This window comes from Monocercomonoides exilis (assembly GCF_001643675.1).
Source record: "Monocercomonoides exilis strain PA203 chromosome Unknown scaffold17-1647472, whole genome shotgun sequence".
NCBI classification, from domain to species: Eukaryota; Preaxostyla; order Oxymonadida; family Polymastigidae; genus Monocercomonoides; species Monocercomonoides exilis.
The window spans coordinates 142281-166773 of NW_027150562.1; the positions used below are offsets into that span (position 1 = coordinate 142281).

Here is a 24493-nt window from a genome sequence, read left to right on the forward strand (position 1 = left end):
GGCTCTGTCGCTTACCAGATCTTTGACATGGAAGTATCAACTGCAGGACCTGCATCGGGACTGAGTGGTATTTTTACCCTCGGCGGATCAACGGGCGGCGTGGGCTTATCTCAGCCAACCTCCTCAAGCAGTACACTTGCTTCCGACCAATTTCCAGCTACCTCACAACCAGCGCCAGCAGATCTGACAGATAGCCAAGTTCTGTCATTTTCTTCGCTTTGTGCCGCCTTATTTAATGATAACATCAATTCTTCTGTATTTGATCTTCACATGGATTCAGCAGATGTAGCGACAACAGTTGAGCAATATGAATCCATTGCTTGCACGCCATTTATTCCGGCCAGAACTCACCCTCATGTAAGATCATCAAATTGGCAAAAAGACGCGCTTGATTCCAGCGGTTACAGAGTGGAAAGATATCTCATCCCAGCATTGAAGGCCTTGATCATGTCTCGGCCAGAAGGTGAAGCCAGGAAAGAGAGGACATCAAACGCCATGCTCCTAATTGCTGCAGCGCTCCAGGAGGCACGCCATACAAGAATTCAGGCCGAGTTTGGGTTTGATGCTGCTCGCGCTCTCAGGGAAGTCCAGGAAGACCTCCTCGTTTCCAGCGACAAGCTAGCAAAGATCACACCATTACAAGAAGCAAGGAAAACAAGAAGAGAAGCCATCATCAGAGCACAACGTACGAGAACCCATTTTTTTCGGAGTGCGACCTCCCAAGGAGGCACCTGATCAGAAGGAAGATTAAGCAGAAAGCCGCAGAGAGTGGTTCGTCCATCGAGAGCATCAGGAGCCTGGAGGAGGAAGTTGTTGGGGGACGGACTCAGCTAGCCGCGGAAGAGTGGGATTCACTGGGGGTTCGCAGCGTTATACGGGAAGGAATCAAACCAATTTGGAGGGGGAAGAGTGCAAGGGAGCGCCTAAAAAAGGAGGTGGAGGCTGGGAGAGGCTTCCTTAAATCCAAGCAGGAAGAAGAAGAATGCGCGAAGTGGGTGCAGGAAGGCCTAGCGACGAGGGCCCTGGTTCAGCTTCTGCCAGGAACAGCGAAATGCCTCAACATGTTGTTTTTTGTGAAGAAGAAGAACGGAAAATACAGGTAGATCCAAGACTACAGGCCTCTCAACAGTGCGGTAAAGTGAATATACTTCAAAATTGAGGATCACAGTACACTGGAAAGGTTAATTCAACAGGAGGACTACGCTACAACAATAAATTTGTCTCAAGCGTATTTTCTAATTCCGGCTCACCCTTCCTTCATTCCCTTTTTTTCTTTTTCTTTCAGAGACAAGACCTACGCCTTCAAAGGAATGCCCTTCGGCTACAAGGACGCGCTCCGCATTTTCACTTGCGTTATGAGGAAAGTCACTCAGGAAATACGAAACAGATGGGGATTGCGCTGCCTAGCTTATTTGGACGATATCGTACTGCTTCATCAAGACCATAATAAGCTTAAGACAGCAACGAAAGAGATAACCGCTTGGCTTGGAAGGCTTAGACTGTTGGTCTACTTCGACAAGAGCAAACTGCAGCCGAGACAGACATTCAACTTTCTGCGATGGACATGGAGGACTAAGAGAGGTACTGTCAGGCTAGAACAAGAAAGATGCAGGTCTCTGAGGAAGGAGTACAAACGGGGGATGAGACTTGCAAGGAGAAACACAAAAGTCAGGATCAAGAGCTTTGCATCGTTTGTAGGTCTCATCAGCGCCACACGGTTCGTCAACAGAGAAGCTTCATTTCAAATGAACAGATAATACCAGGCACTCAACAGAGCAGTGAAGAAGGAAGGATTAAATGCGACGATGAGAGTCAACCCTTCGATCATCAAGCAGATATATGGATGGAAGGCAAGGCTAACCAAGAAGGAGCAAAGACCATGGACATCATACGCAGACCCCCAGGCTGTTCTTTCTACGGATGCGGCACCCCGGGCTTGTGGATCCACGCTAAAAATCAACGGAGACTTGTTCCACTTTCACCAACCGTTCAACAAGGCCTTTGTCAGCCAATCCTCCAATTTCAAGGAGAAGTTAGCTGTCTTAATGGAACTCAGGTACTTCCTCCCCCTCATCCTTGGGCGCCACATACACACAATCTTGCTAAGATAAGACAACACGACGGTGGTCTACGACATCAATCGCTGTGCAGCTGGAGCGAATCTCCTTTCTCTACAAAGGAAAATACGACAAATGACAACAGAATGGAATATTCAGATGAGAGCTGTTCACCTCCCGGGAGTAAAGAACGAGACAGCGGATGCCTTATCAAGACTCCAGCGCACAGGAGATTACGAGATCACAGACGAAGCATTAAGAGAGCTGGAATATCGGTTGGATCTTACAACCGAACAGGACGCCTTTGCAAGCGCGAGAAACAGGAAAACAATGACTTGGTTTGGACCAGGAAGCCCGGAGCTAGAGGACGGACTACAAGCAGACTGGAAGGGAGCTGTGACCCTGGTACAACCACTGATTCCTCTGATCCTCTTTTGCTTAAGGAAGATTCGGGAGGAACATGCGAAAGAAGTAATTCTTTTTCCAGCCTGGAGGTTCCAGGTCTGGACCCCTCTTCTGAGGGAGATGACGACATCTTTCATAAGATGGAGCGATTCGAGGAAAATATTGAGGGCAGGGCCAGGAATGGGGAAGTCGGGAGCATCACTCCCACCGGGACCTTATTTAGCAGCAAGACTCAACTGGTAGCACAAAGAGGAGAACAGTGGTGGATCAGCTGCTTACAGAAATGCGGAGTCCCTCAATCACTAATCGAAGAGACAAAGAACAGTGTTTCACATTCTCCATGGACAGCCTACACCTTTGGATTTGCACATTTTGGACAGATTTGGACAGAGGAAAATTGTGGAGAATTTCCGAGAAACTTTGGAGAGTGGTGCAGAAGATGTGCCATGCTCTACGTGAAGCTGAAGGAGAAGGGATTCCCCAACTCTTGCTTGTGTACCACGAGATCCGCAGTGTCCCTATTCTCCAGGCTAAGTTACGGAGAGGATATTGGCCAAATACCAATCATAAAGACAATCTTCCACTCGTTTCACAGTTCACACGTACCCAGAAGAATTGACATATACATGTGGTCCCCATCACTGGCGTTTGATTATTTCAATTTACGACCATCCAACTCCGACATATCGTTTTTCGAACTTACAGCGAAGTGCATTTTGCTATGTGTTTTGTTCACAGCCTGCCGGTTTCACGAACTTGAGCTACTATCTATGAGCAAATCCATTTTCAACAACGATGCCATCCACATTCACTTGCATCTCAAAACCTCAATTCCAGCGAGTAACTTGACAATCCATTTCTTAGGTGAGGCCGACGAAAAGATTTGCCCTGCAAGAGCAGCACATTGTCTTTGGGAGAGAGTTCGGAGAACGTACGTATCAAGAGACACCTCCTTGCTGAATACAACTCATCACACTCCACTTTAAACATCAGTAATCAGGAGACTTGCTAGGCTAGGAATGTCACAAGTGGGGATCCCACAGGAATTCAAACCGTACACAATCAAGCATGCAGCCATCTCTGCTTTAACCTTGAAGGGAATACCGGAAGTTCTTATAGCAAGACATGCACGCCTATCACCAACAGCGCACATCCCCACTAAATCTGACTTCAGAACCAACCTGGGATCGAGCATGGCCCACGCCCTGATAGCACCCCAACAAAAGAACCAAACGGCACTCACACTATTCAACCCTGCTTCCGCATCTCCGCTCGCTTCCCCACCAACAGTCAGCCCATCTAGCTCAACAACCATCTTACCGACGAATATTACATTCCAACAGCCGCAGCCTCCCGAACTCACCAAAGACTTGAACACTTGAGACCCAAACCCACAGACAGAAGAAACGATTAAGGATTGTAGCAGAATTGAGCTCACAACAATAAGAACAATCCAAACAAGTGAAATAAGACACATTTAAGCTGACAGATGACAATCCCAACTTCTAATAGTCCCATAACAAGAGGTGTTGTTGTTGATCGTTTGTTCTGGAGAAATATGGTACTTTGTTCTTTAATTCGTAAAGAACAAACAAAACTACAGCACCTCTCTGTCTCACCACGAGTAAGCTCTTCCCACCCTTTGTTTTTTCAATTATAAGTTTTTTCATTTTCAATTTTGCACTTTTTCGCACCACAACAACCTCTCTGCACATTGTTATTTGCACAATTAACCTTATTTTGTGCTTTTTATTATTAATTCAATTTTTTAAACATCTACCGTTTTCTCTTCAATTTGAAAGCGACAGAGCCCTTGATATAGGCTCCTTGCTTCCACAACAAAAGGTGTTGTAGTTTTATTTGATCTTTACGAAAAAATTTTTGTCCCATTAAAGTATTTTTCTTCATTGAAATATGGCTGATCTTTTTTGAAATCAAACTTTCGTTCGAGTTTTGATCAAAATTTCGTTTTCAATAGGATTTTGATAAAAATGAGTTGAAATAGGGAACACTTTTTGTTTATGATATTGCTATTGCAAAAACAAAATTTGATGCAAATCCCATTGAGATAAAAATTTTGATCAAAACTCGAACAAAAATTTCATTTCAAAAAAGATCAGTCATATGTTTCAAAGAACAAAGTCACTGATTAAAAATTATTGGTTAGCGAAAATTAATTTGTTTATTTTTCCTTTTTTCAAATCATTTATAAATATAATTTAGCTTGTAATGTAACTTAGATATTAAAAAGTCAATCAGTTATCGTGGCAGTTCAATTTTTTTTATTTTTTTAAAAAATCTCTAAAGCCATATATTAACACAAAAGAAAAACATTCCAAGAAAGAATAATATGAAGCAACGAGAAAATTTAACCTGGAAGATGAGAAAGCAACTATTCAAGAAATTAAAAACTGCCATTAACAAGATCACATTGAGTGCAAATGTTCATATAACAATAAAACTCAATGAATAAACGTAACAGCATTGACATAAGAAATTTGAGATGAGTTGAAAAATAAATAGATGACGCAAACCAACAGGCTTCTTCAAATTAAATATCGATAAAAATAAAATCTAACAAAATAAAAATTAGCATAAACTATGCATTAAACAGTATTAAAACATAAACAGGAACTTTTTAAACAAACAAAATGAAATATAAATCGAAAAAAAAAAATATTTTTTTCCGAATATTAAAAAAAAAAGTGAAAAATAAAAAAATATATACATATCTTAAACAGAATCATTTACAACGTTACTGAGGTGTCTTTGAAATCGCAACACGAGCCATAAAGCTCTCTTCGACAACATATCTGACAGTCGAGACAAACATATGAACATGCTCCACACACCCAAACTTGTACACAATCACTTTCCTCCTCCCTGTCTTGGAGTCGAGATATCTTATTCTGACAGCTGATGCATCGCCTGGAACACCCACAATTGAAGCATGTGTGCACAATGAAGACGCATTCAGTGGGCGAGAAACGCGACTCGATGAAGGAGAAGACAAAGGCGAAGACGGAGAATTGTTGCTTCGATTCACACATCCCAATATCGATGATGTGGATGGAGTCAGCTTCAGCTTCCAGTCTTCGTCGTCTGAGTCAAAATCATCATCTTCTGCTTCACTGCTGCTTTGTTCTGACTCATTTCCGCACTCAAACTCAGCCATCCGCCTCTTCTCCTTCTCTTTCTCCTTCTTCTTCTGTATCTTCTTCATTTTGTGTGTCACCAGTGCAAATTCTTCATACGCCACCAGCCATTCGATTGCCACCAGCTGATTGAGTGTCGCAAACCCTGACCGACTCCCTTTGCCCCACCTGGCTGTTTCCACCCAGTACTCACAGATAAACGCACGAGACACCGTCACCCCGCGGAAACCAGCATTCTCTTCACTCTCCTTCAGACACAGGCCTTCAAACAGAATGCGCTCCTGCAGTGGAATGGAGAGCCTGCCTTTCTTCTTCAGCATGGCCCCAAAGTTCTGCACGTGCGACACAAGCATCATCCCGTTGCTCTGTGACACACCCTCAGAAACAGTCGTCATACCTTTCAGCTTCATCTCATCCTGCAGCTCTTTCATCTCCTCCTCCAGCGAGAACTTAGTCAGATCCTCAAACGTCGTCTCCAGCAGAATCGCAAATGGGCTGGGTACAATTGTCTTTGACAGATCGATCAGAGCATCCCGGATCTTCATCATCCGCCCCATTGTGTATGAGCCAAAGGAGAAGAACGTGCCTTCTGCATCGTTCATTTCGATTCCGATACGATACGCCGTCGAATAAAGCGGGTGTGGGAACAATATACAGGAGATCTCAGAGAGTGAAATGGCCTTTATCAGCTTCATTTTCTCCACTCCATCAAGAAACAGCGCGTCTCCCAAGAAGAATGTTGTGGAGTTGCTTCCTTCTGAGGCAACATCGCCTATGCAGATTGTGTGTGATAGAGAACGATCAACTGATAGCAGCGTTGAATACATCTGCTGTATCATCTGGTTGTATGCTGCAGACGATGACGAAGAAGAAGATGCTCCCATTGAAGAAGAAGAAATTGTGCCATGTGAAGAAGCAGTAGCATCTGTCTCCTTCCCCACAAGCACCTCCAATGACTCCTCTTCTTTCCCTGTGGCTGTTGTTCTTCCACTCACTCCCTTCAGAATCTTTCCAACTGATGCATCAACAATCAACTGCCTTGTAACAGGCGACAGAGCAAAGAGGAGGATGTGTGTGGTGGTTATGATGAGCATCCCGAACGTGGAGTTAGACTCAAGTCCAATCTCTCCATAGCTCGATGCCAAAATATGAGACGTCTGCAGAATCTTCCCGAACGACACTTTTGGTCCGCTCCGGAAACCAAACTTCTTCTTTTCAGCAACCTCAGCTGTTGGAGCACCAGACGGAGAGGCAGAAGAAGTGGGGACAGGAGAATACGCACCCGAAGATGCTCTGGAACCTGGGGACGGATTTGGAGATGTGGAAGAAGAAGGGCTGGGCTGTGCAGACGTATCGGCTGTGAAGTCGTGTGGCTTGCCCTTTTCTGCCTTCTGCTCTGCAACATATTTGAGATACGAAATGGCAGATGGCTCAACAATGCAGTAGTGGATGCTGTCGAGGAATGATGGATGATATGGAACTGGACTGCCAACCTGTAATATTGATTATTGATTGAGGATTTTATATGAATGATAATGAAATATGAATGGATAATTCACAATATCACAAAAATAATAAACAAATAGAATAAAGAAAAAAGAGTAAAACAAAAAAACAATAAATATTATTTCATTAAATAGACTAACAAACCTCCATAGCTTGTATGTACTTCCAAACACGATATCGCATTTCAGGCACAACAACAAGCCACTCGCCAACAATCCAGATGATCTTTGAGAGTGTGCTGTAGTATGCCATCTTCTCATACTGCTTGATCAGATCTCTTCTTGTCTTCAGCCCTTCCCTTCCTTTCGCCAGTGCTATCAATCTTTTCTTGTACTTTCTTATTTCCTTCTCGTGCTCTTCCTGCAACCTCGCCCTTCGTCTCGCTTCTCTTCTCTTCTGCACTTCAGTCAGTGTGGATGAAAGCGGAGAATATTCAGAAATAGGCGAAGGAGGTGGGGGCTGTGGTGGAAGATGAGGTAGCATCTGACTGGATGCCTGGGGTGTTGCTGTGGATGAGTGATATTCAGAAGCTAAGCGCATATATTCAATCTTGAGGAGATGGAGCAAAAGTTGTATGACAGACAGAGGAAACAGATGAAGCAAGAAATGCTTGCGGAGCAGGTCGGTTGAGTTGTAGACAGAAGAATTCAACGCACTTGATGTTGAGAAGGCGCTGAAGTAAGAGGAGAACATGGTGAAGAAGGGGATGTTCTTGATGTGGAGGATGATGGAGTAGCACACATTTACCAGCCCTTCAATCAAAGATTCTCTCAACTCTTCTGGCAGATCCAGAAAAGTGGGTGGTGGAGGAGCTGCAGATGACATCCCCACAGGTGGCTGCATTGTCTGTGAGAAAGAAGAAGAAGAAGAAGAAGAAGAGGAAGAATTATTGAAAGATTTACCAGAAAGTGCCTGCTGCTGCAGAAGAGGGCGGTGAGTGGGGACATAGTTCCAAATAGAGTCACTTCGTGCAGGAATGTAATTCGGCTGTGGAATAACCAGAAAGCGGAGCAAAGGAGAAGTAAACGAGTCCGGGTGCTCTGCAGTGTAGTTGTACTTGAATGAAAAAGGAGGGGCAGAAGGTGGCATTGTAAAAGCAACCTGAGAAGGAATGAACTGCTGGTTGATGAATGATGGAGTGGCAGGGGCTGGTGTGGCTGTGCCTGTCAGAGTAGCAATCGTGGGAGGTGTCCATTTTGTAGAGGCTGCCTGCTTCTTAGCGTAGTCAGCAGTGATGGAGGAGTAAGAGACAATCGAATAGAGCAGCTCCATCAGCAGCGGAGAAATGGTGGAGTAGGCGATGATCGCTAAGCGCATCTCCGAAAGCGCAATGGACGAATACGACGAGAACAGGTCGGGTGTCAGGAACTCCTTCTGCTCTTCCAAGTTGCTCGTCGACATCCGCTTTGAGCTTCGGATTGAAGAAGGCCGACGATTTTCGTCGCCCTTCGGCATCTGCAGCATCGTAGCCACTGCACCCATTGCCTGGTAGTTGAGCATAGAAGACGTCTGGTGGAAGGACAGGTTCATCGACTCCAGCTCGCTCTTCGTTTTCGTCTCGCTTTCGTCGCCTCTTCTTCTCGCGTTGCTTTCTCCCCTCATCACATCCTTCTTGTTCAGCATGAACCAGATCTCAGCGTCTGACAGCTTGTTGGACTCTCTGTCTCTCAATTCAAGCACATTGTTCCTAAGCAGTAGCGAAATCAACGTCATCGCTCTTAGCAGAAGCACCCGGCGGTGCTGAGAGGCAGGTGTTGGGAGAGAAAGGCCAGTCAGCAGCTGAGAGGTGAGTGGAGGAGAGCTGAAGGAAGAGAGGGTGGAGTTGACAGAGGAATTGGTGAATGGAAAAGAAGAAGAAGAATAAGGAGACTGGTCAGATACAACTGAAGAGTCCCACTGTGTCACACGCCAGAGAGAGAAGAAGAACTGGTCTGTGCGCATCAGCAGGCGCAGGGCGTTCCTCTCTTTGTTGGAGGACTTTATGAGCAGAGACATCAGCACACGCAGAATGTGCTCAGGATCAGCCACGGGGGACACATCGAGTGATGCTGATGACATGGGTGATGGAAGAGAAGACGAAGACTGCTGGCGCTTTTGCTGAAGAAGAAGAGAAGAAGACGAGGAAGAAGACGTCAGGAGTGGCGATGGACGATTAGCTGGCGTTCCATTGGGAGCAAAAGGAGAAGGCTTTGGAGAGGCATAAGGAGGAGTCGGGAGAGGGGAGCTGCCGACGACTGAAGAGTAAGCAAGCATCGAGATTGGAGTGACAGTGTGGTTGCTGCCTGAAGCATGGAGCGCGCCAATATCTACATTTGGCTTGGAATAAGGCGTGGAGATGGTGGAGAACCAGGTGATGGATGTTTCCGCGGCTGGGCATGCAGAAAACGCGAATGTTCCTTTTTCGCTGTCGTCAGGCATCATGTCATCCACTTCAAGCGCCCCGCTTTCTTCTTCTGCTGCACTGCCATCCTTCGAATAGTCTCCTTCTTTGGAAGTTGAGCTATTCTCGCTGCTTCCTCCACCACCACTGCCACCACTACCACTGCCACTGCCACTTCCTCCTCCTCCTGCTGATGCCACCGCAGCTGCAGCTTGAGCAGCTGCTATGGCTTTCTTCTTCCTCAGCGCTTCCAGAATCTTATTCGTCCTCTCCAGCAGCTGCTTCTCCTGTGTCTTCCACGCCTTCCGCATTGCCTCTTCTTCTCCTTGTATCTTCTCATTCATCTCTGCTGCGCCAACAATCTCCTCCCAGAATGTCCGGAATGAATGCACCTGAGGCAGCCCCAGAGAAATAATCGAGTCAAATGACGAGGTTTCTGTGCTTCTTTTGCGGTGTCTGGGTGGAATAAACACCACATCCACATACTCATACCCATTGTCCTGCATCACTTTCTCCATCCCCACCCTTTCAGATATCTTCGTCCTTCGTGTCAGCGCCTGCTGCTCCCTCTTCTCCTCTTCTTCCTCTTCTGTCAGATTGTCGTCTTCATCCAGCTCATCTGGCTCCCAAATATCATCATCGTCGTCTGGATCGAAGTCTTCCCCACTTCCCCCCTGGAACAGATTACCCTGCTGTCTCCTTCTTCTCCTCTCTCTTTCCTTTTCTCGCTGCTTCTCTCGCTCTTTGTAGATCTCCCGCAGCATCTTCACCGTTTTTTCAGTCTTCTCCTTCTGCATCCGGGCAAAGAAAATGAGGTACATCTGCAGCAGCACCAGCTGCGACGAAATGAGAAGTGAATGAGAGCTGGTTAAATCCCCAGTGGATGGCATCGGAGGTAACGGTGCTGCATCAGGCGAAGAAGCAGGAGAAGAAGCAAGTGTCGGGGCAGGTGTCAGAGAAGGAGGAGATTGGAGACTGCTCAATGAAGCAGTAGAAACAGACTTGGATATTCCTCTTTTCGCTCCATTTGCTCCTTCGCTGTCATTCGTGGCCCCTCCCTCTGGTGTTATCAGCGTTGTTAATGAAGCTGTCTTAGCAATGTTCTGTACTTCTTCAGCCACGGTCTCTTCGTCTGCTGAGTTGATCACTACAACTGGGGCAGGCGGGACAGGAGCAGGGGGAAGAGCAGTGGAGATGCCAGATGACATCAGAGAAGAGATGTCAAAAGAAGGAGAGGAGGAAGGAATATCTTGTGATAACAAGGGAGAGGAGGAAGGTTTGACAAGAGAAGGCAGAGGAGATGAAGAAGAAGAAGAGGAGGAAGATGTGATAAGTGCCATTGAGAGAGAAGGGCGGGGTGCTCTGGGCACAGCTGCGAATGGAGAGCGTATCAGACCGGATTTTGGAGTGTCTTTATCTGGCGATGATAAAACAGAAGAAGGAGGCGAGCCAGAAGGAGAAGAAGAGCTTTCTTTGTCTTCGTCGCTGTCTGTCATATCTTCTGCCTCTTCCTCAGCGCGAATGCGCTCTTTCTCCAGCCGCTTCTTCTCTTGCTCAGGTGTCAGTGTTTTAGTCCCACCGCTTTTACTTCCATCTCCACCAACACTTGAACTTTCATCATCATCGTCGTCATCGTCTTCAACATCGATGATGTCATTCTCTTCTTCCAGTTCTCCATCGCCAAATGTGCTATCACGCCAGTTGATGACGTGTGCTGCTGATTGCGATGGGTTGCTTGAGGAAAGAAACAGCAGAGAGGCAGGTGGCAGATAAGAAGAGCTCGAACGAGCTAAACCGGAGCGCAAAGGCAGAAAGACGGAGTTTCTGGCGTTTTTCTCCATCCGGAGAAATAGGGCCGTTAGGAAACGGAAGGTGAGGGAGGAGGATGGTGGGAGGTTGAAGAGACATTGGATAATCACCTAATGAAAAAGAAAGAAAAGAAAGAAAAATATTTATTTTAGATACAAAATATTTGTTGTGAAACAAAAGAATAAAAAAAGTTAATAATAAATCGAAAATTTATAAAAAAAAATGTGCATCACACCCAAATAGATGACCCAATAACTGATTTTTCCATCTTGAACATTTCGTTACTTCCATTCATGTCTTCATTGACAGCTATCTGCACAAGCAGATGGCCAAACCTCGGAATTATCTGTGAAATCACCATCTTCCACAGAGACTGAGGGGTTGTCCCTGCACTTTCATTCTTCGTCCTCAACGATGATGAAGAAGAAGAAGTTAAGGAAGAAGAAGATGATGATGACGTCAATGAAGAAGTCGATGGTGACGATGCAAGCAAGTTAGCTGAGCTGTCCTTTCTGCCCATTTTGTTCTGAGCAGCTTTTGCCTCCTTCAGCCTCTTCATCTCCTCCATCAGCTGTTCTTTCGTCTTCCTTTTCGGTGCTAATTTCTGATACAATTCTTCTTGTTTCTCCACTGCACGGAAGAAGTTGAACACAGCAGCAGTCAATGCAGAGTTCTGTCGGATCTTCAGCGGATAGCGCGGATAGCCAGCCACAGGGATGAGGGTGTGTTCTCCATAACTCCCTGCTCTTTCTTCGCTGTACTCACACGCAGGCAGGAAAGACAGCTGGGACATTGTGGATGTGCTGCTGGTGTTAGTCGTGGATGCTCTTTGTGCTGTGATGATCAGGTCAATCAGAGTCATCCGTTTCTGGTTATCTCTTCGAGCTTCGATTCTTCTGTTCATCTCTTCCTCTGTCTCTTCATTTGCCCTTCTTTCTCCTTTTCGCCTGTTGTTCAGTTCTAAAGCACACAGAACAAGTGGAATGATTGAGGCATAGAAAGCAGGCGAGGACACGAAGGCACTGCGGGAGATGGCTGCATAATGAGAAGAGGAAAAAGAGAATGAATCATTTGAAGAAGAGGAAGAAGAAGAAGGAGTAAGTGAAGACAAAGAAGGAGGAAGCATAGAAGTGATGGTGAAGGAGCGCTGAGTGGGTTTAGAGAGAGGCAGAGGAGGTGTGATCTCAACACTGACATAGCTGGATGGCTCGTTCAATCGAGGCAGCATCAGAGAAGAAGAAGAGGCAGAGGAGGAAGAAGAAGAAGAAGAAGAAGAAGGGGCATAAAGCAGAATGGAAGAGTTTGAGACGATTCTTGTGAGGATGGTGATGCATTCGATGATAACAGGATCACAGCGGGCAGCAAGAAACTGGAGGAAGAACGGGGACACACGGAATGAAAGGAAAGAGACGAAGCTGTTTGAGAGGGAGTTCTGAAGAACATTGGGGACGATAGAGTCAGTGAGGTAGTTGGAGACAAAGGGAGCAAGAAGAGAAAGGGCAGACTTGAAGGTGGAGATAACGAATGCGACATTGAGGCTGAAGGAGCCGATAGAGGTGAATGAATGGAAGAGCTGGGTGACCTTTTGCTGGAGAACAAAGAGGAAGAAGCTAGAAGAGGCGTGAGAGATGTATTGGAAGGACTCAGTGAAGGAAGGAGCAAAAGAAGAAGAAGAAGATTGTTTGAGACTCTTTTCATTTACAGCTGAAAGAAGAAAAGAGACAGAGCAAGGCATCAGGAGGTGGAAGAGAGTGGGCAGAAGATGGCTCAACAGGAGGGTGTGCTTGTCCTGCTGGGGAAGTGTTGCAAACAGCATGTTCTGGGAGAGACGGAGAAGAGATGACGCAAAATGCACTTTTGACAGAGAAAGAGAGCAGGAAGCAGAGGAAAGGCAATAGGCAGAGGGTAAGAAATGAAGCATTCGAGATTGAGCAATACTGTTAGTTTTGTTGTTGACCGATGAAAGTTTTGTGGATTCTTCTTCGCTTTCGTTGGAATTACCACCAAAAGAGCTTGGAGCATCTGAAGATGTAGTAGTTGTAGAAGAAGAAGTATCTTCTTTGTTTTTGAATGTCTTCAGCCCCAGCACACCCTCAGCAAACACAAACACTCTCTCTAAGAAGTTCGTTTTGAACAGAAAGTGCTCTAAGCCTGCTTTGAAAGCAGGAGTGCGTTCAGAGAAGGAGATAAGCAGAGGAAGTGTGCAGCAGGCAGAAGAAGCAAGAGAGATGAGGAGAGAGTGGTGGAGAGCAGATGGGTAGATGTGGTGCAGGAAACTGAACAGATTGACGGGGGAGGTGGCTTCGGCAATGGAAGATGCTTTGGAACGAGAAGAACGAAAAGAAGAAGATGTGGTTGTTGATGCAGAAGAAGAAGGAAACGCACTTCTCAACTGAACAGAAGCTGCTGGTGCTGTTGGTACAGCTGCCCCGTCGCTTTTATCAGCATCTGAAAGGGATGCATTTTTTGAGCCTTCTTCAGCCATTTCATCGAGTGGGGTTGCCATCAGACACATTGAATGGTTCCATCGGTGGCAGTGTGGCTCATAAATAGAAGAAGACATCGTCCGCACATCGGCAAACTCTGCTTCATTCACAGATGACTCACATTCACTCAAACAACAGGAAGGTGAAGAAGAAGAACATATACAAGATGATATTTGTTTCGATGAATCATTTTCCTTTGAATTTTCGATGGCAAAGCAGTCAGCCCAGTATTTGTGTGAAAGAATGCGAGTGACAATCTTCACAGCACTGCAGGAGCTGCAGCATTGGCTGAAGAGATCATTCACTGAAGACTGAAGAGACTGTTGGTTGCGTTTGTCGCTAAAGGAAGAAAGAGAAAGAGAAGAATAAGAGGAAAGAGAAGGGGAAGGGGAAGAAATGGAAGGAGAAGAAGAGAATGTAGCAAGTGCAGATGACAGGATAACACATAGAAGAGGAAGAGCACTGCTCACAATTGGAGCAATGAATGGATGGAATGCCACAAATGATGATAGGTTATTATTATTATTAGTAGAAGAAGAAGAAGAAGATGATGATGATGCTGATGCCGGCTTCATCTGATTAATTGCAGGTGTGTTCTTGAACTTCTGCTTCTGCCTCTCTTCCTCTTCTTCTTCTTCTGCATTCGTCGCTTCATTCAGCAGACGTAGCAGAAGAGTATGAACAGCAGACAAGATGCATTCCGCAGCAAATGAAGCTGAGCGTGCTGTGAGTATTAGTGGAGCAGGCTGTCTGTTTGAGTTGCTCTCTTGTTGAGAGGAGGCAGTTATGAAGGTAACACACAGAGATATCACATGTACAGCACACGAAAGGAAAGAATGAAGAGAAGAAGATGAAACTTTTGGATGTTCAGTTGATGTTGCTTCGCTATTATCTGGCTGTGCTGAGGTGTTCTTTGCATTTTCGCTTCTTTTCTGTTGAGAGTGCTTCATGTTCATAACAATCTGTGTGGATAATCCAATGCACTTCTTCAGGGTGTATATCATAATTGGTATCAAAAGCAATGGAGAAGAGGGAGGAGAAGAGGGAGGAGAAGGAGAAGGAGAAGAAGAGGGGGAAACAGAAGAAGAAGAAGAAGAAGAAGAAGAAGAAGAAGAAGAAGAAGAAGAAGAAGATTGATTAGGTGAACCAGCATTTTGTGGAAGAAGTGAAGAAGGCATTGTGCAAGGAACATTCACAAAGGCTGCGAGGAATGATTGGTTGGTTGAGAGATGGCTGAGCAAAGCTATGGAGCATTGGACAAGAGAATCCAATTGAACAGAAGGGAGCGGAGGAGGAGGAGGAGAAGAAGAAGAAGAGGTTGTAGAAGAAGAATTAGATTGTGTTGCTCCAAATGGAGATGCCCTGACAACAACAGGAGCAGAGCTTCCATTCTCCTCTTTCTGTTTCCCTTCTGAAATCTCCTTCTCTTCCTTCACAAACACACAGGGGGAATTTAATAGTTGGTTGAAGAATGACATGAATTGTGTGTGGAGGAAAGGTAAAAGGTGAGGAATGGAAGAGAAGAGGAGCTTAGCACTCGGGCGGAAGATGACAAGAAGAGACAGATGTTGCTCAGTAAATGTGTATAATTCATCGACAGATGAGTCTTCTGATTCATTTGAAGAAGAAGAAGATGATGATGATGATGATGAAACAGAAGAAATAGAGGAAGAAGCGTTGTTTTCTTTGCCGGCAGGTGTGGTGAGTGACGCAATGAGCGAGCAGAGCAGAGGAAGAAAGTGATATTTCACTGTGATTGGCAGCACTCCTTCCACGTTCACTTCGATTTCTTTCTCCTTCTCATCATCTTCTTCTTCCTCTTTCTCCCCTTCCCTCATAAATACCTTCCTCTCCTCCATCTGCACTTTCTCTATTTCCTCCTCTTCCGCATCCTTCTCCTTCTCTTTCTTCTTCTCTGCTGCTTGGCTGATGGCAGTCAGTTGTGTGGCTGCAAGAAGAGAAGGGCGAGCTGTTGATGCAATCGACAGAGAACGAGAAAGACGACGCTGCCGGAGACCAGGTGGAAGCTGAGAGAGAGAAGAAAGAAGAGACTCAGAAGATAAGGGAGAGGATGAGGAAGAAGAAGAAGAAGAGGTTGATGTTGATCCTCCTGTTGTTGATGCTCCGAATGGAGATTGGGCTGAAAGAGAAGAAGAAGAGGAAGAAGAAGAAGATGATGATGAAGCATTTCCTGCAATATTTTCTGGAGGAGGCTCAACAAACAGCGAGAAAACAGAAGTCAAAAACGCATTCATCTGATTTGCTGTGCTGGCTGATGCAATGCTCATATTCTGAGATGACAAGGTAATTGAAGAAGAAGAAGAAGATGATGATGATGATGATGAATTTACGACTGATTTCGCTCCCATCTTCACATCTTTCTCCTTCCCCTTCACATTCTGCCCTGAAACTTTCCCCATTTTTTCTGTTGATTTTCCATTCACTTGTGTATTCTTCTCATTCACCCCATTCATCCCATTCATCGCATTCTGCACATTTTGCACAGAAGCCGCTGAAACCGCAGTTAATGTAGCAGTCTCAAATGAAGGTGCAGCTGCAGCCAGCAAATTGAATAGCATCGACTCGTCAGTCGAAGAGAGCGTATCAACCACTCCACAAATCGCACGCAGATGGCTGTGAGGAATGCTTGCAGCAGGCGTGGCAGAATGCAGAAACATCGGTGGCTGCGAAGAATACGTTGCCTCAGAATAACCTGCAATTCCATTGCCATTGCCATTATTGCAGTTGCTGATGCTCTTCAGAGACAGATCCAGCTGCTGCTGAAGAGGAAGAGAAGGATCTATCCCAAGCGCCCGCCTTCGGCCCCTCGCTGCACGCTCAATCATCGATGGCATAATTCTCCTGCCAAGTGAAGTTTTATTATTAATATTGTTAATGTTGCTATCATTGCTAGTCTCAAGTGTCTTGAATATTCCAAGCTGATGCTCTCTTTCCAGCACATTCTCTTCTTCCTCTTCTTCTTCCAACAGATTGCCGTCTTCTTTCTTCTTTGAATAGGACAAAGTGAGTGGATCAGGAAAGGCCATGGCAAGTGTCTGGATGAGAGAAGAAGAGGTGAATGACAGAGAGCGGATGGCGGATGGGGTTGAGAAGTAGCTAAGCACTTTTTTAGGAGTAGCAAAAGAAGCAGCAGCAGCAGAAGAAGAAGAAGAAGAAGAAGATGATGATGATGATGATGATGATTTTAAAGCTAACATACGTGTTGCAGGAAATGTGTATGACTCCATGTGCAATGAAGATGCAGACGTGAACAAAGGATGTGTCTGTACAATCAGCGCAAAGCGAAGCCCGAAGCATTCTCCTTTGTATTTTGAAGGGTCATACGAATCTGCCATCACATCCTCACCCAACTGTCCATCTTCTTCTCTTTCTCCTTTTCCTCTTCCATTTTCAGTATTTTCACTGCTTCCTCTGTAATTAGCAGCGACAAATGGCTTCTTCATAGCAATCAGGTGTTTGTTCCTAAGAGCAATGGTGCGTTCATTCAGCAGGCACAAAAGACAGAGAAGGAAGAGAGGGAGCATAGCTGGTGTGGAGGAGAGGGGGTAAGTGGGTGTGGAGGGATCAGAAGAGAAGGGGGAAGAAGAAGAGGAAGAGAAAGATGAGGAAGAAGAAGATGTTGTTGTTGCTGCTGATGCTAATGCAAGTGAAGAAAGAGCAGAAGAAGCAGAAGCAGATGAAGATGAAGAAGAGTTTAACCGACTTCTGACATATGACACAATCACAGGGAAGATGTGGCAGAGAAGCAAGAGAACAGAAGCAATGGAATGCAAAGCAGAAGGTGTTGGGTAGAAGTCTTTACCAATCTTCACTTTCTTTCCGGCAAAACGAGAATTTGCTTCTTTTCCTTCTTCGTTGACTTCATCATCGTCGTCATCATCATCTGCCTCACCTTCATTCTCATAGTCGTCATCAATTCCAAAGTGCTTCAGGCGGATTGGCCAAGAGAGCTGTGAGCTCCAGGAATCTGTTGATTGAGATGGCTGTGAAGAAGACGAAGAAGAAGAAGTGTCATCTTGTGAAAAGATATTGTTAGCTAATCTTTTGTGCGTCTGAGGGAGTAAAGAGGACAAAGCAGACTCACTCAACGGAATAATCAATGTTGAAGAAGAAGAAGAAGAAGAAGAAGAAGAAGAAGAAGAAGAAGAAGAAGAAGAAGAAGATGATGATGATGATGATGATGATTGAGAAAGAGAAGAAGAAGCGGAAGATGTATTTCCATTTGATTGTTCAGACTGATTTCCATCGCTAGGGAGTGGAGGAAGAGGCGGTGGTGGAGGAGAAGAAGGTGTGGCCATGGAAGGAGGAAGGCTGCAGGCAAAAACGGGAAGAAGAATTTGAAGCAGAAGGATAAGTTTTGTGGTGATGGAGACAGCAAGTTGAGGATTGGAGAGTGAGGAGTATTTCTCTTTGGCAGATATCATCAGACGATGGAATGGATTATTATTAGTATTATTATTAGATGATGAAGCAGAAGCAGAAGAAGAAGAAGAAGAAGAAGCAAAGGATGATATTCTGATAGGTCGTGTGATGAGTTTGATGTCATCTTCGATTGACTGACAGATGCGTGCAATGTCAGCAAAGTCAATCACAAAATAGTGAGGTCTTTTTTGTGAAGAAGAAGAAGAGGCGGAAGAGGAAGAAGAGGAAGAGGAAGAAGAAGAAGAAGAAGATGTTGTTGTTGTTGATGAAATATTGCTTTTGGATGATGTTTGGGAAGAAGATGAAGTTGCACTTGTTTTTGAGGCAGATGATGTTGGTGTATTGGAAGAAGAAGAAGAAGAAGAAGCAATTTTCTGTGCAATTGAAGCTATCTTCTTTGAAATCGAAGAATCTTCTTTCTTTTTCTCTTCTTCCTTTTTCTCTTCCTCCTTCTTTCTTTCTTCATCCTTTTTGTCTTCCTCTTCTTTCTTCTTCCTCTTCTCTTCTTCTTCCTCCTTCTTTTTCCTCTTCTTTTCTTCCTCTTCTGCTCCCTTTTTCTTTCTCTTCTCTTCTTCCTCCTCCATCTTCTTCTTTCTTCTTTCTTCTTCTTCCTCTTGTTTCTTCCTCTTTCTCTCTTCCTCCTCTTCCGCCTTCTTCCTCTTCTTTTCCTCTTCCTCCTCCACCCTCTTCCTCTTCCTCTCTTCCTCTGCTTTTCTTGCTTCCTCCTCTTCCCTCCTCTTCTTCTCTGCCGTTTCCAGTTCTTTCAATCTCTTCTGCTCTTCCTCGTCTCTCGCTGCTGCTGCTGTCGTCGTCGTCATCACTGCTGCTGCAAACACAGACGCCCCTGCATCAAATGAAGAAGGAGAAGGAGAAGAGGAAGAGGAAGAAGAAGAAGAAGAAGATGATGATGATGATAGAGATGAAGGAGCAGCAAATGCAGATGAAGATGATGATGACAGTGTAGATGAAGCAGTTGTACTAGAATCTGCTGGCTTTGCTGCTAATTCCATTTGCTCTTTTTGTTCTTTCTGTTCTGCTTCTTTTGCTTCTTTTGTTTCCTTAGTCTGTTCTATTTGTGCAGTTGATGCTGTCTGTACAAATTGATTAGAATCAGTCTGTTGTGATGGAAGAGGCAGAGGAGGTGTTTCAGAACTTGCCTTCTCATTCTGTGCTGCATTCTCAATGGATGAGTGGGTGGCTGTTGGTGTTAGCAGCACTGGGGCAAATGTCTTTGGAGGAGCAGATGAAGCAAAAGAAGGAGAGGAAGTGGAGGAAGGAGGTGGAGAAGAAGAAGATGATGATGATGAGGGAGAGGAGGAAAAAGAAGAAGAAGTGGATGAAGAATCTTGTGGAGACATTGCGAGTGGAGGAATAGAAGATGTTGACTGAGTTTGTGGAGATGGAGAAGGAGATGGTGACGTTGACGATGATGATGCTGAAGAAGCAGAAGAAGAAGAAGATGATGATGATGACGATGACGAAGATGTAGTTGTAACTGTCGTTGTAAGCAGCATTGTCAAATCAGACAGAGCTGCCGTTGAGAATTGATTACTCTCCTTTTCTGTGACATAACGCAACGCCTCTGCGGGCTGCTTTTTCTTCAACGATTTATCAATTTTAGTTCCGTTTAGTTTCTCCAATTTTGTTTTTGACATCGCAAAGATGATGTGATGTATCAACAGTTGAGGCGGAAATGAATCGCGGAAAGGGTTGCTTGAAATGTTCAGAGAGTTCAACTCAGCAAAACTTCCGAGTTGCCCGATTACCTTTTCGGTTTTAAGAAAAATGAAAAACAAAAAATTGATTACACAATCTTGTTTAAATAATTATTAACCTCCTTCATTTCATCAAGATCCCAATCAAATTCATTATTTGATAAATCCAAAATTGTGAGCTTATGCGCAACAGACAATAATGCTGTTATAGGTCCGGATATTTGATTAAATGATAAATCAAGAATCGAAAGAGATTTAAAAGATGGAAAAGATGGGAACGAAGTTAACTATCACATTTTCAATGAAATTCAAGCTACATAAAAAAAGCAAAGCAAACGCGATTATGTGCTGCATAAAGTTCTTCAATTTTTGGAACTCCATCAAGATCAAGTTGAACAATTTCATTTTTATCAATCCACATTCTCCGAAGCTTTGGAAATCCAATTTTTGCACCCTTTTGATCGCGACTAGCTTCTCTGACAGAAAGCGCTGTTAACTTATTTCCACTATTTCAAAAAATTATTCTTCAGCATTTACAAAAAACAAAAATTAACAACCTAACATCAAGTTCCTTTATAATTTCGACAGGAAGCACCAACCCAAGTCCTTCCACAGCACTCAAAAGAAATTTACCGCTTTCTTTTCTTGGACATTCATTGTTAAAGCAGACATAAACAGGATATTTCTTTAATAAATGTGCACTTTTTTGGGTTAGCTCTTTTAAAGTCTCCAAATCTAATTGGTAAACTGCAGATCCTGTAGGTTTTATGCAATTATGCTTGTGATTGCTTCTATCACTCATATGTTTGGATATTGCAATAAAAGAAAATTGATCTACATTACCATTTTTTAATGATGAAAGTCATGTTCAGAAATATTTCCGCTCCAAAAAATAGCATATACTCATTTAAACGAAAACAAATAACACCATTCTGTATTGTGTATTCGTCATTGTTGTTAATTGAATGACAAAATGTTGAACTATCTTTCAACAGTTCGGACTTTAATCTTTCATTTAAATGCAAATTTTCTTTTGATATTTACCAATACTTAAGTTTGCAAAATTATTTTTAAGGAATCAAAATTAGAAATAAATTTTAAAGATTTAAGAGGTGTTTATCAAATTGATAAATTGATCATAATGATGTGAGATGTAAAAATATTAATCAGTAAAATTGTATATTTATATATTGCTCAAAGAAAATACAGATTTAACGAGAGAATAAATGAATCAAACACATAAATAAAAAAATAAAAAAATATACACTTCTTATTAACTTGCGATGTGACAAGTATAAAAAAACACTAAAGACTGAAAAATACAAAACGAAATAATTTTTTAAATTGACCCAAGATCTCCTTGGAACGTTGGAACAACAGTTCCTTCTTCTCTTTCTTTAAGTTCATGTGCATCTAACAAAAAAAAAATATTTATAAAATTGCTAAACAATAAAAAAGCCAAAGCAAACCCTGCCAAATTAAACACGGCGAACAAAACAGGCCTAAAAGTATGGCTTGTACCATTGTCCACGGTAGGCTATTTGATTCTGCAATTTCTTTGTGAGTAACATATTCGCAACAAAACACGCAAAACATCGAGGTGAAACAAATGTCAGGAGTGATTGATGGTTTTTTGTGGAAACGCTTTCTGTTTTCCATTAATTGATAGCAAGGGAATAGGCAACCAAGAACTTAAAGAAAATAAAATAATTCAAAGAATAATAATCAAATATTTGTTTTTAACAGAAGTTCGCAAAGCATTTCAAAATAATAACATTAAAATTTAAGTTGTCATAAATAAAAACAAAATACTTGAAATGGACTTGCAATTTGTTCCGAGAGCAAATGCAGTTGAATGCCAATACTTTGCTGGTGGTTCAGCATTTCTTGAACTTGCAACAGCTTGACTATTAGATTAAAACACAAACACAAGGAAATAACGCATATATAGCTAATTGAAACAGGAATAAGCAAACTTTGGATCATCCGAAATATCAAGAGACATATGTGTTGATCGAACACAAAAATAAAAGATATTGTATAAGGTTTTATTGATCAATGATCATGACAATTTCTTTTTCAAAATATTCATGAAATAGAAATATTCGTACACGTACCAATAACATCATTTGGCAATTCATCATGAACATAAAAATAAATACCCTTTATTTATATTGAATGACCAACAGAGAACAAACAAAACCCGTTTACGCGTATAAATTAGTGATTCTTGGGGAAACAAGAGGTTTGAGTCTGCTACCTTAAATAGAAGAAGCACCATTTTTACAAATATATTGCAAATTCGTTCACTTTGCACGAAGTTGGTAAAACTAGTATTATACTTCGTTTTCTGAAAAATCAATTTAATGAACTTCTTGGTATGCTTTAAAATAGTCATAATTTATGTAGATAAAATAATTGTTATATTATTTATTAATAGGGTCTTCAATTGGAGGTATGCAGGCCCTTATCTATTTATCAACTTTTAACTAATGATAATTATGGTGAAACTTATCATACGCAAAGCTGTTTTCTTTACACATAATATGGAATTTGATGATTGCATTGTGAAACTTGATATATGGGTAAATTATTTTTTTTTTAAATTTTTAATAATAAATTTTCTCATTTTCAAGGATACGGCGGGACAGGAACGTTATGAATCATTAGCCCCAATATATTACAGAGATGCAGACACAGCTATTGTTGTTTATGATATTACTTCTCCTGTTTGCTTTTTTGTTCTGAAATATTAAAATTATCAAATTGTTTTAAAAATAAGTCATCATTTCGTCGAGCTCAAGAGTGGGTTAAAGAACTTGAAAGCAGTGACCCTCCTTCTGTTATTGCGTTTATTGGTAATAAATGTGATTGTGATGGGCGTGCTGTTTCAGCTGAAGAAGGATATGAATTTGCACAAGAGCACGATTGCTTGTTTATGGAAACATCCGCAAAGCATGGTATTCATATCAAAGAACTGTTTGAAACTATAGGTATACTGAGTATTTTATATTGTTTATGAGTGTTTTTACTTTGACATTCTTCAATTTTGATGAAATTAATTCCACGTTAATTATTTAAAAGCTCGAGAATTACCCAAAGACATAGAGCCGGATGTTGATGTTAACGCAGTTGACATCGAAAAAGAAAAACCATCGGGAGGCTGCCCTTGTTAAGTTGTAATACTTTCTCAACTCAACTTCTTGCTATTTATTTCCCATTTATACATTTCTTTCTTTCTATTGTACTTAAAAACTTCATTTTTTAAGTTAAGACAATTTTTTAAACTTTATGTTTTGATTTGTGTACTTTTTAAGCTCATACAGGCTTCATATTTCATAAACCACATATTTATCACTTTTTTGTTATTAACTTTGAGTTGCTTTTATACTGAGGTTTGTACCTTCAAAACCACTTCATTGTTCTTTTAGTTTCGCTGTCTCATAAACTTTTTTGTGCTTTTCTTTTTGATGAAAGAATGCATTAATCACCAAAATAATTATTATCAAATTTTATCCTTGGAAAACTTGCCCAAAATTGATATTTCAATAGAATTGAAAATGAAAATGGGTATATTCAAGATTAAAATGAAATGAACAGTTTGTTACAAATAATACTAATTTATTTTTTGTATTTCAATCAAAAAATCAATGTGGAAATGTTTAGAACAATGGTTATGATCTAGTTAAAAATTCCGTGTTTCGCCAACAAGAACATCGTTCAGGACAAAATCAACCATGGTTCAACGTTTAACACTTCGCCGCAGGAATCCATACCACACACAAAGAAATCGTGTCATTTCGTATGTTTTGGTGATTATTTGAACCTATTTTCTTTGTTTTAATTTTTACAGAGTTAAAACCCCTGGTGGAAAGCTTGTTTACCACTATATTGGCAAAAGAAGCCAAGGACCAAAATGTGGTGATTGCCATGCAGATATTCAGGGAGTATAAAATTTTTGTTTTTCATTTGACGATTTGTGAATGTAATTTCATTTTTCTTCAATGATCAGGTTCCATGCTTGGTTCGTCGCCAAATGGCCCAACTCTCTCGTCCAAAGAAGCATGTCAGTCGTGCATATGGCGGGAGCAGATGCGCAAAATGCGTTAGAAATCGCATCATCCGTGCTTTCTTGACCGAGGAACAAAAGATCGTCAAGAGACTTCGCAAAGCTCAAGAACCAAAACTTCTCCGCAGACAAAAACTTATTGAAAAGCAAAAAGCTGCACAAGCTGCTGCTGCTCGTGAACGTGCAAAGAAATTGGCTGAGGAAAGAGAAGCCAAGAAGAGAGAGAAAAAGAGAGATCAACGTAGAGAAGGAGGGCGTCGTGTCGGCGACCGTTCAGATAAAAGACCGAGAAGATCAGAAATGAGAGCTGACCGCACCACAACTCAACGCAAGTAAATTTATTGTTTAAATTATCTTGGAAGGTTGATTTTTCTCGAATCATGTCGCAATCACTGAACAAGAACTGAATTTGATTTTTCAAGCTTATTTTAAATATTTTTTAAAGGGCAAATTGTTTTTTGACATTTG

The 24493-nt window shown here is 42.5% G+C and overlaps 7 protein-coding genes across 7 annotated transcripts; 5 read left to right on the top strand and 2 right to left on the bottom strand.

Moving 5' to 3' along the window:
• Window positions 1–27: 27 nt before the first annotated feature.
• On the top strand, window positions 28–735 carry MONOS_1973 (uncharacterized protein; the record flags this gene model as incomplete). Its single annotated transcript, XM_067871861.1, has 1 exon — window positions 28–735. The coding sequence occupies one exon, from the start codon at window positions 28–30 to the stop codon at window positions 733–735; it is 708 nt and encodes a 235-aa protein (XP_067729072.1).
• An 871-nt stretch (window positions 736–1606) lies between these two features.
• On the top strand, window positions 1607–3448 carry MONOS_1972 (uncharacterized protein; the record flags this gene model as incomplete). Its single annotated transcript, XM_067871860.1, has 1 exon — window positions 1607–3448. One exon carries the CDS (start codon window positions 1607–1609, stop codon window positions 3446–3448), a length of 1842 nt encoding a protein of 613 aa, XP_067729073.1.
• A 33-nt stretch (window positions 3449–3481) lies between these two features.
• MONOS_1971 (uncharacterized protein) lies at window positions 3482–3844 on the top strand (the record flags this gene model as incomplete). The annotated part of the gene is made up of 1 exon (XM_067871859.1): window positions 3482–3844. The coding sequence occupies one exon, from the start codon at window positions 3482–3484 to the stop codon at window positions 3842–3844; it is 363 nt and encodes a 120-aa protein (XP_067729074.1).
• Window positions 3845–4720: 876 nt separating this feature from the next.
• On the bottom strand, window positions 4721–20377 carry MONOS_1970 (putative Translation initiation factor IF-2; the record flags this gene model as incomplete). Its single annotated transcript, XM_067871858.1, has 5 exons — window positions 4721–7110; window positions 7268–11422; window positions 11548–20007; window positions 20076–20135; window positions 20294–20377. The coding sequence occupies 5 exons, from the start codon at window positions 20375–20377 to the stop codon at window positions 5218–5220; spliced, it is 14652 nt and encodes a 4883-aa protein (XP_067729075.1). The 3' UTR covers window positions 4721–5217.
• A 632-nt stretch (window positions 20378–21009) lies between these two features.
• MONOS_1969 (putative PLAC8 family member) lies at window positions 21010–21999 on the bottom strand. The gene is made up of 4 exons (XM_067871856.1): window positions 21933–21999; window positions 21769–21863; window positions 21426–21647; window positions 21010–21369 (listed from the first exon to the last, which is right to left on the bottom strand). Exons 1-4 carry the CDS (start codon window positions 21959–21961, stop codon window positions 21296–21298), a joined length of 420 nt encoding a protein of 139 aa, XP_067729076.1. The 5' UTR covers window positions 21962–21999; the 3' UTR covers window positions 21010–21295.
• Window positions 22000–22123: 124 nt separating this feature from the next.
• MONOS_1968 (Rab5) lies at window positions 22124–23453 on the top strand. The gene is made up of 7 exons (XM_067871855.1): window positions 22124–22201; window positions 22278–22334; window positions 22397–22411; window positions 22483–22541; window positions 22593–22685; window positions 22739–22949; window positions 23041–23453. The coding sequence occupies exons 1-7, from the start codon at window positions 22135–22137 to the stop codon at window positions 23130–23132; spliced, it is 594 nt and encodes a 197-aa protein (XP_067729077.1). The 5' UTR covers window positions 22124–22134; the 3' UTR covers window positions 23133–23453.
• Window positions 23454–23639: 186 nt separating this feature from the next.
• On the top strand, window positions 23640–24481 carry MONOS_1967 (putative 60s ribosomal protein L34e). The gene is made up of 3 exons (XM_067871854.1): window positions 23640–23758; window positions 23810–23903; window positions 23969–24481. The coding sequence occupies exons 1-3, from the start codon at window positions 23694–23696 to the stop codon at window positions 24359–24361; spliced, it is 552 nt and encodes a 183-aa protein (XP_067729078.1). The 5' UTR covers window positions 23640–23693; the 3' UTR covers window positions 24362–24481.
• Window positions 24482–24493: the final 12 nt, after the last annotated feature.